This window comes from Coregonus lavaretus (assembly GCF_964263955.1).
Source record: "Coregonus lavaretus genome assembly, chromosome: 11".
Lineage (NCBI taxonomy): Eukaryota > Metazoa > Chordata > Actinopteri > Salmoniformes > Salmonidae > Coregonus > Coregonus lavaretus.
In genome coordinates this window covers 38231943-38243998 of record NC_139998.1, presented here as the reverse complement: position 1 = coordinate 38243998, position 12056 = coordinate 38231943, and the positions used below count along the sequence as shown (strand labels likewise).

General features: G+C 45.4%; 1 protein-coding gene across 3 annotated transcripts; it reads left to right on the top strand.

Annotated features, from left to right (window-relative positions):
* The first annotated feature begins 2979 nt into the window (after nt 1-2979).
* Nucleotides 2980-12018, top strand: exoc3l1 (exocyst complex component 3-like 1). 3 transcript variants are annotated; one of them, XM_084171486.1, is made up of 14 exons: nt 2980-3057; nt 3497-3603; nt 4190-4365; nt 4789-5008; nt 5240-5658; nt 5887-6176; nt 6893-7001; nt 7621-7746; nt 7930-8030; nt 8171-8287; nt 10363-10639; nt 10726-10884; nt 11097-11230; nt 11426-12018. In XM_084171486.1, the coding sequence occupies exons 2-14, from the start codon at nt 3564-3566 to the stop codon at nt 11610-11612; spliced, it is 2355 nt and encodes a 784-aa protein (XP_084027612.1). In that variant the 5' UTR covers nt 2980-3057; nt 3497-3563; the 3' UTR covers nt 11613-12018. The 3 variants fall into 3 exon arrangements, with proteins under 3 accessions (XP_084027612.1, XP_084027611.1, XP_084027613.1); XM_084171485.1 differs by having other exon boundaries at nt 3234-3603; XM_084171487.1 differs by having other exon boundaries at nt 2991-3057; nt 3520-3603.
* Nucleotides 12019-12056: the final 38 nt, after the last annotated feature.

Sequence of the window (12056 nt, the reverse complement as noted above, 5' to 3'; positions counted from 1 at the left end):
AGACCATTTGACTTTTTGCACATTTTGTTACATTAGTCTTATTCTAAAATGGATTAAATAAATACAAATACTCATCAATCTACATACAATACTCCATAATGACAAAGTGACAGTTTTTTTAGTTTGTTTTTTTTACTCAATTGAGCTCAGGTGCATCCTGTTTCCATTGATCATCCTTGAGAGGTTTCTACAAATTGATTGGAGTCCAACTGTGGTCATTTCAATTGATTGGACATGATTTGGAAAGGCACACACCTGTCTATATAAGATCCCACAGTTGACAGTGCATGTTGGAGCAAAAACCAAGCCATGAGGTCGAAAGAATTGTCCGTAGAGATCCGAGACAGGATTGTGTCGAGGCGCAGATCTGTGGAAGGGTACCAAAAAATTTCTGCAGCATTGAAGGTCCCCAAGAACACAGTGGCCTCCATCATTATTAAATGGAAGATGTTTTGGAACCACCAAGACTTCCCAGAGCTGGCCACCTGGCCAAACTGAGCAATCGGGGGAGAAGGGCCTTGGTCAGGGAGGTGACCAAGAACCCGATGGTCACTGAAGGAGCTCCAGAGTTCCTCTGTGGAGATAGGAACCTTCCAGAAGGACAACCATCTTTGCAGCACTCCACCAATCAGGCCTTTATGGTAAAGTGGCCAGACGGAAGCCACTCCTCAGTAAAAGGCACATGACATCCCGCTTGGAGTTTGCCAAAAGGCACCTAAAGACTCTCAGACCATGAGAAACAAGATTCTCTGGTCTGATGAAACCAAGATTGAACTCTTTGGCCTGAATGCCAAGCGTCACGTCTGGAGGAAACCTGCCACCATCCCTATGGTGAAGCATGGTGGTGGCAGCATCATGCTGTGGGGGTGTTTTTCAGCGGCAGGGACTGGGAGACTAGTCAGGATTGAGGGAAAGATGAACGGAGGAAAGTACAGGGAGATCCTTGACAACCTGCTCAGGACCTCAGACTGGGGCGAAGTTTACCTTCCAACAGGACAATGACCCTAAGCACACAGCAGGAGTGGCTTCGGGACAAGTCTCTGAATGACCTTGAGTGGCCCAGCCAGATCCCGGACTTGAACCCGAGCCAACATCTCTGGAGAGACCTGAAAATAGCTGTGCAGCGACGCTCCCCATCCAACTTGACAGAGCTTGAGAGGATCTGCAGAGAAGAATGGGAGAAACTCCCCAAATATATGCCAAGCTTGTAACGTCATACCCAAGAAGACTCGAGGCTGTAATCGCTGCCAAAGGTGCTTCAACAAAGTACTAAGTAAAGGGTCTGAATACTTATGTAAATGTGATATTTCAGTTTTGTACTTTTAATACATTTGCAAAAATTTATAAAAAGCAGTTTTTGCTTGTTTTGTCATTATGGGTTATTGTGTGTAGATTGAGGGGAAAAAACGATTTAATCAATTTTAAAATAAGGCTATAGCGTAAAAAAATGTGGAAAAAGTCAAGGGGTCTGAATACTTTCTGACTGCACTGTAATTATTTAAGGCCCAATGCAGCAGTTTGTATCTCAATTTCTATCAAATAATGTCTTGGTATCAATTAAGTTACTGTGATTTTTTTTCAATTGAAATGGCCAAAAATAAACTAAAATAGCTTCTTAGCGAAGAGCTATTTTTCAAGCAAGAATTTAGCTAGGACTGTCTGGTAGTGGCAAAAAGGTTTGAAACTCTTTTATTGGTCTATTTAAGCAATAAGGTAGTAAAAATAAATGTTTTGTCATACCCATGGTATACGGTCTGATATACCATGGCTGTCAGCCAATCAGCATTGAGCGCTCAAACCACCCGGTTTATAATAACTAATTTACCACCTGGTGATGTCACCAGGCTGACAAAAAACCCATCGCACCAAAACGGCCTGATATTTCAGGCGGTCTTTTCAAACAGCTCTTACACTAAAAATGCATTATCATAATTTTCACAATTTCACAGTATTATTCCAACCTCATAGTGTGGAAAAGTGTATATAAAACAGGAAAATTACATTCATGACTGCACTGGGCCTTTAAGTGACTGGGGTTGGAGTGGAGCAGGAACTCAGCCCAGGCCAGGAATGTCAGACAGGAAGTACTCCCTGTATTTGGTTTACTACTACAGAAATAGACTTCCTGTTCCCTGGAGCCCCTCTGGGTGGAGGTGGGGCTGTTCTCAGCTCAAGGTGATGACAGTGGAGGAGTGGCCCAGTGATACACATCTGTACAGCCCACACCTCAGTGTTGTGTTCAGCCAGCAAACTGGGGTCCCAGATGGCACCCTATTTTCAAATGTAGTGTACTATGTGGGCCCTGGTAAAAAGTAGTGTACTTTATAGGCGATATGATGCCATTTGGTATGCATACTGGGCCTATAGCTAGCAGAGCATTGACATGAGTGGTGAGGTGCACAAGGCTAATGTTGTGGGGGAAGTAATGATAGACATCTAGTGACTTTAGTGATCCGGGTGGTCAGTAAGATACAGTAAGAACAATGGGGTACTGGCCTTGACGGTACAGCAGTCCCACCCTTAGAGGAGTCAATATAACATCCTCTCCCCAATCTGTTGCTGTCATATTTGGGATGTTTCTCTTAGTCTTTTGTTTTGTTAGATACCTGGCCTCAACCCATTATGGTACTTGCTATATGAACCCCTAACGACATGGTACAGGAGCCTTTACATCAAATAAACTCTAATTGACTGCGTCACTGATTTGTGGAAGCTGCATGAACTGGATTGCGTTACAAACTGGAAAGGAAAATAGTTTTAAGAAATACCATCACAAATACAAAGGCTGTAATAATACCCCCACGGAGGCTGTTGTTGGCTAGTGTCTGGGCCACTTGGCAAGGTTCAGTGTGTTTTGAAGAGGTCCAGGAAATGGGGAGACGTAAACACAGACGTGGGGAGAGGTCAGAGGCCTTGGCTGATACACAAATAAACAAACTCCCTTTAGAGGTAGCAGTTGTGAAACGTCCCTAGTTTGTCCCAGATCTCAACAGCTGTGGAGGATCGGAGGACTTTGCTGGTACTTCGCTCCTCAAAGAGACCAATGTACAGCTGAAGGTCAGTACAGAATTCAATTATTGTATTGAGCTGCTTTACAAACTACAAATGTCTTACAAATATGGAATAGAGAGTTTTCCCCTAAATTTCTAATGACAAGTACTGTATGTATGCATTTTTCTATCAACAAGTATGTATAAAATTCATTCGTCCATAAAGGAAAATAATCATTTCAGACACAGAGCGGCACTCTTGGACACAAGACCACAACCCCCTAGCTCTCCCCCTTTTCCCCCATCCATCTGGATTGTGTCTTTTGGCTATAGTCCCCTCCCTCTTGCCCTCCCCCTCTTTGCCCCCTCTCCCTCCCTTCCTGCCGGCCTCTGCGTAGAGGATGTGTCTGGGAGTGTGAGAGGAAGGCCGTCAGTACAATGGATATGTGCCTTCTTTCCTCCACGCCTTCTCTCTCTTTCGGGCTCTGATCATCCCCCTTGTTCAGTGGTGTTCTGGCCCTCTGGGTAGGGCACTGTTGGAGGTGGACAGGCGAACCACTGAACTGAACTTAAATGTCAGACGGAGACAAGAATGGTGGTGACAAACCTGAAGGTACAGACGACTACTCTACACACTCACACACTGCTAACAACCAAAACAGACTGTACCCACTGACTCTAACCAACACCCACTTCTCACTGACTCACAACAGAGGAAATAATACATTGTAATACATTTGCATGTATATCTCTAATCCTCTCCAAATGGAATTGTTTCTGTGTTTAAGACAGAGGAAGCTTATTCTTCTGTTTCTCTGAGATGGCATCTCTACCATGCCTGTATTTCGAGCATGATGGTGCTGTTTACGAATGCATTAGTCTCATTCTCCATAGGTTTATTGTGCGGCAGAAAAGCTGATGTCACATTTAATGCTTGTAGTAAACATCTCTGTCTCATGACCACCTGTGAGACAGAGAGAGGGCTGTTTGTTTAAATTGCACATACACACACACACACACACATAAACACACCGTGCTGCTCTCCATTGACTCATAATCACTAATGTCCACACACTCATACAAGCTGAACAAAACAGGGATATTCTTCTGTAAAGACAGACAGAGATGTATACTTTTCATGTGGATCCTCCTGTCACATAATGTCTGGAGAATTTAGCTTGTTTACGTGTGATTGACAGATGCGGCAGCGCTCCCAGAGGTGTGGCCAGAGGCGGAGAGGGCAGAGAGCTTGGCCCGGGGCGCGGCCCTGAAGTGGGCATCGGGTGTGTTCTGTCGCCCTGAGCATCTTGAGAGGTTAGGACAGTACCGCAAAAGGGAAAGCCAGAGGACCTCGTCCATCCAGTCAAGACTCAAGGTAAACTACAAACACACACACACCTGCTCTCACTAGAGGATTTTGTCACTTCCCACATTAAATTATTAAGACTTGAGGGAGAAATAGATTTTTCAAAATGTTTATAAGATGACAGGTTATTCATCTGTATTGATATTAACATAGTATATGTTAAGGTGAAAAATCTGTCGATGACACTTAACCCTAATTGCTCCAGGGTCGCTGTTGATAATGGCAGACCCTGGCCGTGACCCCACTCTCCTAGGGTGTCTCAGGGAGAGTTGGGATATGCAAAAAACACATTTCCAATTCACACATTTGTATAATACACACTTGTACATGTGTGAAACAGGACAAATATAAGCACCCACCAAATTATTATATGGCACTTCCAGTTGTGCCTTGAATGATTTTCTGAATGTGAGAGCATTGCCTTTCCTCCAGTCAGTGGTCCAGTCCTACCTAGAGGGGGTGGGCTGGGGTCTGGAGCAGCTTCGTGAGGCCCGGGCGGAGCTGAAAGAGGTGTCCCATGCCCTGGGGAAGGCAGGGGTGGAGTCCAGCAGAAACGCAGAGGGGGTCAAGGCTCTGGAGATGATGCAAGAGGTCTCTGTCAATCACTGTCAACTCCTTGCTGCCGTTAGCAACCTGCCACGCCTCTACTCTGGTGAGACTGCCCCAACAGCTTCCTTGGTTCTGTAGCTTCACGACTGGGAAAATATTTCATGAATTTGTTAAAATAAAACTTAATTGAAGCTTCAGAGAGACTCACATAAATGCACATATCCTGTTCCTTAAGGAATAATTGAATGACTCCCTTTCAGCATACACTTCAATAACTATGTCAATCTGTAACTTGGCTAAAACTACAGTGTCTCCCTCCCTTGTTACCTGTTAGTACGGAGCATGGTATCGGAGACAGAGAGGCTGGTGGAGTCTCGCCGGCTCCTGGAGGCCCACGCCCGTCTGATGGAGCTGGAGTGCTGGCAGGATGACGTCCTGTGGCAGCTCCATGGAGCGGGGGCCCCTGGGACAGCAGGGACAGCCCTCAGTGCCCAGGACGAGGAGCTGGTCAGGAACTACTTCTCAGGCGTTGGAAAGCTGGTGGAGGCTCTGGGGAAGGAGCTGTGGGCAGTTGTGGGGAGTGGACTGGCTTTAGCCAGGCAGAACCCTACAACGTTTGTGTCTGCTGTGAGGATTGTGGAGCGAGAGGAGGCGCTGGATCAGGCCATGCTGGAGGAGAGAGGAGGTGCAGGGGGGCACAGCAGGCCTCTTCCCCCTGGACGGCCACGCTGCTGGAGGGAGCGCTTCTTTCAAGTATGTCTAGACTTGTTGAATACAGTGAGATTCAATGATAGAGTTGAGCATCATTCAAGAGCCCACATTGCTATGCAAATAGAATTGTACAACACAATACATGACTGCAACAGAGCATGATGCAATAGGCCTAGGCCCTATGTTAATGAGATACAGGGATGGTTTTCCTTATGTTTTGACAGTAGCATTGCACAGGTGCTTTACAGTGATGTTGTACTCTAATGTTAGGTGTTAGAAGAGGCGGTGTCTGCGCGTTTCCGTAGCGTCTCTTACCTGCACACCCGCGGGCCTGGCCTTGCAGGCCACCTGTCTGCCCTGCAGCACGGCATCATGGGAGACCTGGCCACGGTGCGCCACCTGCTGGACCACTGCGTTCCGCCCCACTATAACCTGACCAGGGCCTACCTCCGCGCCTGCCACCGCTGTCTACAGTCACACCTGGGCCAGGTCAGCGGATGGGAGCTGGAGAGTGGGGAGATCTTTGCTGTTCTTAACTGGGTCCTACACATCTACAACAGGTGAGCAAATATAGACCAACCAATTTGAGCTAAAATATGTTTTTGGGTGTTAATAGGGTTGCAAAAGGAGAGTATATTACTGGAAACTTTCTAAGCTTACCAGTAAACTACCAGAATGTTGGTATCTTTCGAGGATTTTATGTAATCTATCACAAGACATCTAGTGGCCCTTTTGGGTACTTCAGATTATCACAGGTGTCTGTAATTATCTCTGGCCCTCTGTGTGGCCTTATCACATTATTATATGAAATAAGTACATAAGATGATTTCAAAATAAAAAATTGAATGACAAAGCTGTAAAAAATTATCCTAAATATAAACCATAATACCATTGGTGTTTAATATGAGGGTTTGAGAATGAAATATCCTTTATATTTGTTTTTACACACTTTTATTTATTTTACTATGCCATTGTCAATATGTATTTGTTTTCGATGTTTTTGTGTCAAACTGGTGACAGTTGTGAAAAAGTAAATAGTTTGAGGAGTTGCAGAAGTAATTGAAAATAATGCTATTGTTGATTAAATGTTTTATCATTAATTAGGCTATTTTCTCTTGAACCATATGGTCTATCAACTAGACACTCATGGACAAATTAATGCTATATATGAATAAAACAAGTATAAATGTCCAAAGTAATCATAGATGTTATGTTAATTACTGAAGACTCCGAGTTGTTTTGGTGTGATCAGTGTGTCCTGTATGTGTGTGTGCAGCTCAGATATGATGGGGCATCCAGACTTAGTGGTGGAGATGGAGTCGGGACCGCTGATCTCCAAGGAGGGTCTGGAACAGCTGCAGAACAAATACGTACACAGTGTGCGGGTGGGTGAGACATCTGGATCGCTGTGTTGTCTGTCTGTCTGTGTTTCTAACTAGATCTGTCTATGTGTTTGTTTGTCAGTGTGCCTGCATACTAATGCCTCTGTGGATGGGATGTTTTGTGTGCACCTGCACTGTGGTGTGGGAAACTCCTGTCTGTCTCAGTGGAGTTTTTTTTATTTATTTTTATTATTTTTTACCCCCTTTCTCCCAAATTTTCGATCTTGTCTCATCGCTGCAACTCCCTAACGGGCTCGCGAGAGGCATGCGTCCTCCGAAACATGACCGCTCCTTAACACCCGCCAGCTTAACCCGGAAGCCAGCCAGCGATCGGGGTCAGCCTGCACTCGGCCCGCCACAAGGAGTCGCTAGAGCGCGATGAGCCCCACCAGCTAAACCCTCCCCTAACCCGGACGACACTGGGCCAATTGTGCGCCGTCCTATGGGACTCCCAGGCACGTCCGGTTGTGGCACAGCCTGGGAATGAAACCGGGTCTGTAACGCCTCTAGCACTGCGATGCAGTGCCTTAGACCGCTGCGCCACTCGGCAGGCCCCCGTGGAGTTTGTGTTTTATTGTGTGATAGAAAGGTGTGGTTGAGTGGAGTGTGTATTGTGTTGTAGAAAAGTGTGTCTGAGTGGATGCACAAGGCCCTAGAGGTGGAGCTGACAGACTGGCAGAGAGACCAGGAACCAGACACTGACCACGAGGGCTTTTACCTCACCAGCCTGCCAACCATCATCACACAGGTAAACATACATACCTCACTACCTCTACATTAATATTGGTTTAAAATGTGGTTAAATTATATTTACATGCACATACATGAGTTGTGGCAATGTTGTGTTTGTTTTGAGGCGACACGTTGAGGAGTGTTTTGAGGCCGGTGATTGAGTTGGGCTGATTTTGTGTTTGTGTTGTGGTTGTGTTAGATGCTGGAGGAGAATGCACGGGTGGCTCTGATGATTAGTGAATCACTTCGGGATCAGACCATACAGATGGGGCTCTATGAGATGGAGAACCTCCTCAATAGGTGGGTCAGTGTGTTCTTATGTGAGTATGTTTGAGAATGTGGCATAGAATCAGTGATACTTTTCACACATTAATTAAATTACGGTTCCACTTTCTCTTTCCAATATGTAAGTCTTTCATTCCGTCTCCTTCTGTTTCCAGGTTTCGGGAGGCTCTTGTGGAATTTGGGAAGGAGCACCGCAGGGATCAGAGCACAAATCAAAATAAGTTCTACCTCCATTATCTACTGGCCTCTATAAGCAACTGCATCATCCTCAAGTGAGCTTCTGTACATTGTTTTATTTTTGTCAGTGCTATCTGTTTCTGTTCATCTGTACATTCATTAATGTGAGTCTGTGTACACACATACAGTGAGCTCCATAATTCATTGGACAGTGACAATTTTTTTGTTATTTTGGTTCTGTACTCTAGCACTTTGAGTTTGAAAGGATACAATGACAATGAGGGTGAAGTGCAGACTGTCAGCTTTAATTTGAGGGTATTTTCATATATATCGGATGAACTGTTTAGAAATGATAGCACCTTTTATACATGGTCCCCCCATTTTAAGGTACTACAAGTATTTGTTAAATTGGCTTCACAGATGTGTGTCGTTAGGCAGGTGTATTCATTTGTGTCGTTAGTGAATGCAGGAGAGCTGTTGATGAATAGCATTGATTCTAGACTTTGCTATTGCCTTTGGAGGTTGTTGTTGTGGTGTGACAACATGAGGAAGACAGCAGTGTCGATGCAAATGAAGCTGGCCGTCATAAGGCTCAGAAATGAAAATCAATCAATCAGGAACATTGCAAAAACCCTGGCCATGCCCAAGTCAACAGTTTGGTTCATCATTAACAAGAAAAAAACAACCGGTGAACTCAATTATGTCAAAAGACCCGGTAGACAGAGGAAGACCACTGTAGTGGATGACCGGAGAATACTCTCTATGGTGAAGAAAACCCCCCTGACAACAGCCCAACAGATCAAAAACACTCTCCTGGATGCAGGTGTAGATGTGTCAAAGTCTACCATACGTAGAAGACTACACCAGCAGGACTACAGAGGGTACACTACAAGATGCAAACCACTGATAAGCCTGAAGAACAGAAAGGCAAGATTACAGTTTGCTAAAAAGCACCTAAAAGAGCCCCAAGAGTTCTGGAAAAAAGTATTGTGGACAGATGAGACAAAGATTAACATGTACCAGAGTGATGGAAAGAGGAAAGTGTGGAGAAAAAAAAGAAATGCCCATGATCCAAAGCATACCACCTCATCCGTGAAACATGGTGGAGGGGGTGTTATGGCTTGGGCCTGTATGGCTGCCAGTGGAACAGGCTCACTTGTCTTCATCGATGATGTGACTGCAGACAGAAGTAGAACAATGAAATCTGAAGTCTATAGAAATATTTTATCTGCTCAGATAAAACCAAATGCCTCCAAACTCATTGGACGGCACTTCATCATGCAACAAGACAATGACCCTAAACATACTGCTAGAGCAACAAAGGGGTTTTTGATGGCCAAAAAGTGGAAAATCCTTGACTGGCCGAGTCAATCACCGGATCTGAATCCAATTGAACATGCATTTTACATGCTGAAGAGGAGACTGAAGGCAATAAGTCCCCAAAATAAGCAGGAACTGAAGATGGCTGCAGTACAGGCCTGGCAGAGCATCACCAGGGAAGATACCCAGCGTCTGGTGATGTCAATGCATCGCAGACTTCAAGCAGTCATTGCATGCAAAGGATATGCGACCAAATATTAACAATGATTACTTTATTCTACATTATGTTAAACTGTCCAATGTTTTTTGATGCCCGAAAAAGGGGGGGACCATGTACAAAAGCTTCTATAATTTCTAAACGGTTCATCCGATATGTATGAATATACCCTCAAATTAAAGCTGACAGTCTGCACTTCACCCTCATTGTCATTGTATCCTTTCAAACTCAAAGTGCTAGAGTACAGAACCAAAATAACAAAAAAATTGTCACTGTCCAATGAATTATGGAGCTCACTGTACATGCAGTATATTATACAGTTTGTTCAAGACTGTCCTTGCCCCTCTCCTCTCCTCTGCTTCTCCTCCTCTCCTCTGCTTCTCCTCCTCTCATCTCCTCTGCTTCTCCTCCTCTCATCTCCTCTCCTCTGCTTCTCCTCCTCTCATCTCCTCTCCTCTGCTTCTCCTCCTCTCATCTCCTCTCCTCTGCTTCTCCTCCTCTCATCTCCTCTCCTCTGCTTCTCCTCCTCGCCTCTCCTCTGCTTCTCCTCCTCTCATCTCCTCTCCTCTGCTTCTCCTCCTCTCATCTCCTCTCCTCTGCTTCTCCCTCTTTCCTTTCCTTTCCTCTCCTCAGGACCTCCACAGAGAGTTTGCAGCAGCAGCTCTCGTCCCGTTCAGCCAGCCGGTTCTCCCGGACTCCCCCCGGCCCCCTGGCTGCTCTAGACCGGGCTGTGAGGAGGGCCTGCCGCCTGGTGATGGACCAGCTGCTGCTAGAGCTCCAGCCCTTCCTGCAGGGACTACTGTCTCGCTCCTGGCTGGCCCAGGGAGACGTCACGGTTACCCTGAAGTTATGTGGAGTCCTGGAGCGACATTTTGAGCTGTATAGTCGTGTTCGCCCACCCTGCCGGCAGGTCAGGCTCTTTGACAATCAAATTAGTCTGTAGCTGACTATACTAGTCTTCTGTATGGTATTGTTGACCCTTCCCTGTTCCTGTAGCGTTTGCAGGAGGAGTGCCAGTGGCTGACGGTGGTGGAGTATGTGAGGGTGTTGATGCAGAAGAGGCTGGTGTGTCGGAATGCAGAGGAGCGGCGCCAGCTGGCCCAGAGAATGGCACTGGATGCCCAGCATCTGAGGGATCTCTTCCAGGGCCTGGTGGTGAGGATACACTTGAGTTTAGCCACACCCAGTGACACCCAGTCTAGTGGGACACTCGGCCCAGCTCTGCTCTGTCCTCTATCCCACGATCCACAGACTACATACCCAACCCACACCACACTCAACATATACCCACCCCTTCCTTCATTTTAATTCACTGTACCATTTTATTTACAGTATTCAATTTTCATGCATGTACTGTGTCTGTTTAGGAAGTGGAGGGATCAGTGAGTGAGGTGAACCCAATGGCTTTACTGCCTGTTCTGGCTGACTTCATCCGGCTTAAAGACCCCAGCATGCTTACTCTCGAGGTGTCTGGACTGGTGGCCAAGTACCCAGATATCAGGTATACACACAATCCTTACCATATCAATTTCCTTGAAAACAATTCATGTTTTTTTACACATCTAACATTTGCCTTAATGTCCTCACTCCTAAGTGATAGACATGATTATATCAGGGACACTTCTACAGGTGTCTCTTCAGTGGTCAGGTGTTGATCTTCTGTGTTGGTCTACTCTCTTCTGTCTGTGCCCCTCAGTGATGAGCATGTGTCAGTGTTGCTGGATGTTAGGGGGGATGTCTCCAGGGATGTGAGGGGGACAGTTCTGGACCTCCTGGAGCAGAATACCCCTCCTCTTCCAGCTGGCTACCGACCCATCTTCTCTGACATCCTGGTCCCTACTCCTAGCATGCCATTCTGTCTGCCTACTGCCAAGTGTGCCTGACTAGAATTTTGCACCCTTTAAATCCACACAACACACATGCTTGTGATTCATAAGTTATATAAACTTTATAATACATCCATCCACTGCACAGTGGATTGTAAATCAAGCTTGATGGTCTGCAGAGTTCAAATCAAAGTTTATTGGTCTTGTACACAGTTTAGCAGGTGTTATTGCAGGTGCAGTGAAATGCTTGTACAGCTTCACAGGGTGGTACTATGGATATTGGCTGGTGAGATAGTCTTAATGAAATACATTACAATTACAAAATAATTTCAATCAATCAGTTTGATGTTCTGAATTGATCGTTACCACAAGAGACTGTACCTACAGAATCTCTGGGGCACCTGTAATGTGATGTATTCTACTGTATGATTCATTGTATATTCAGATGAACAATAAATTCTAAAGAAAATCTGTGGAATTCATTACTTTTTACTTGGAAAA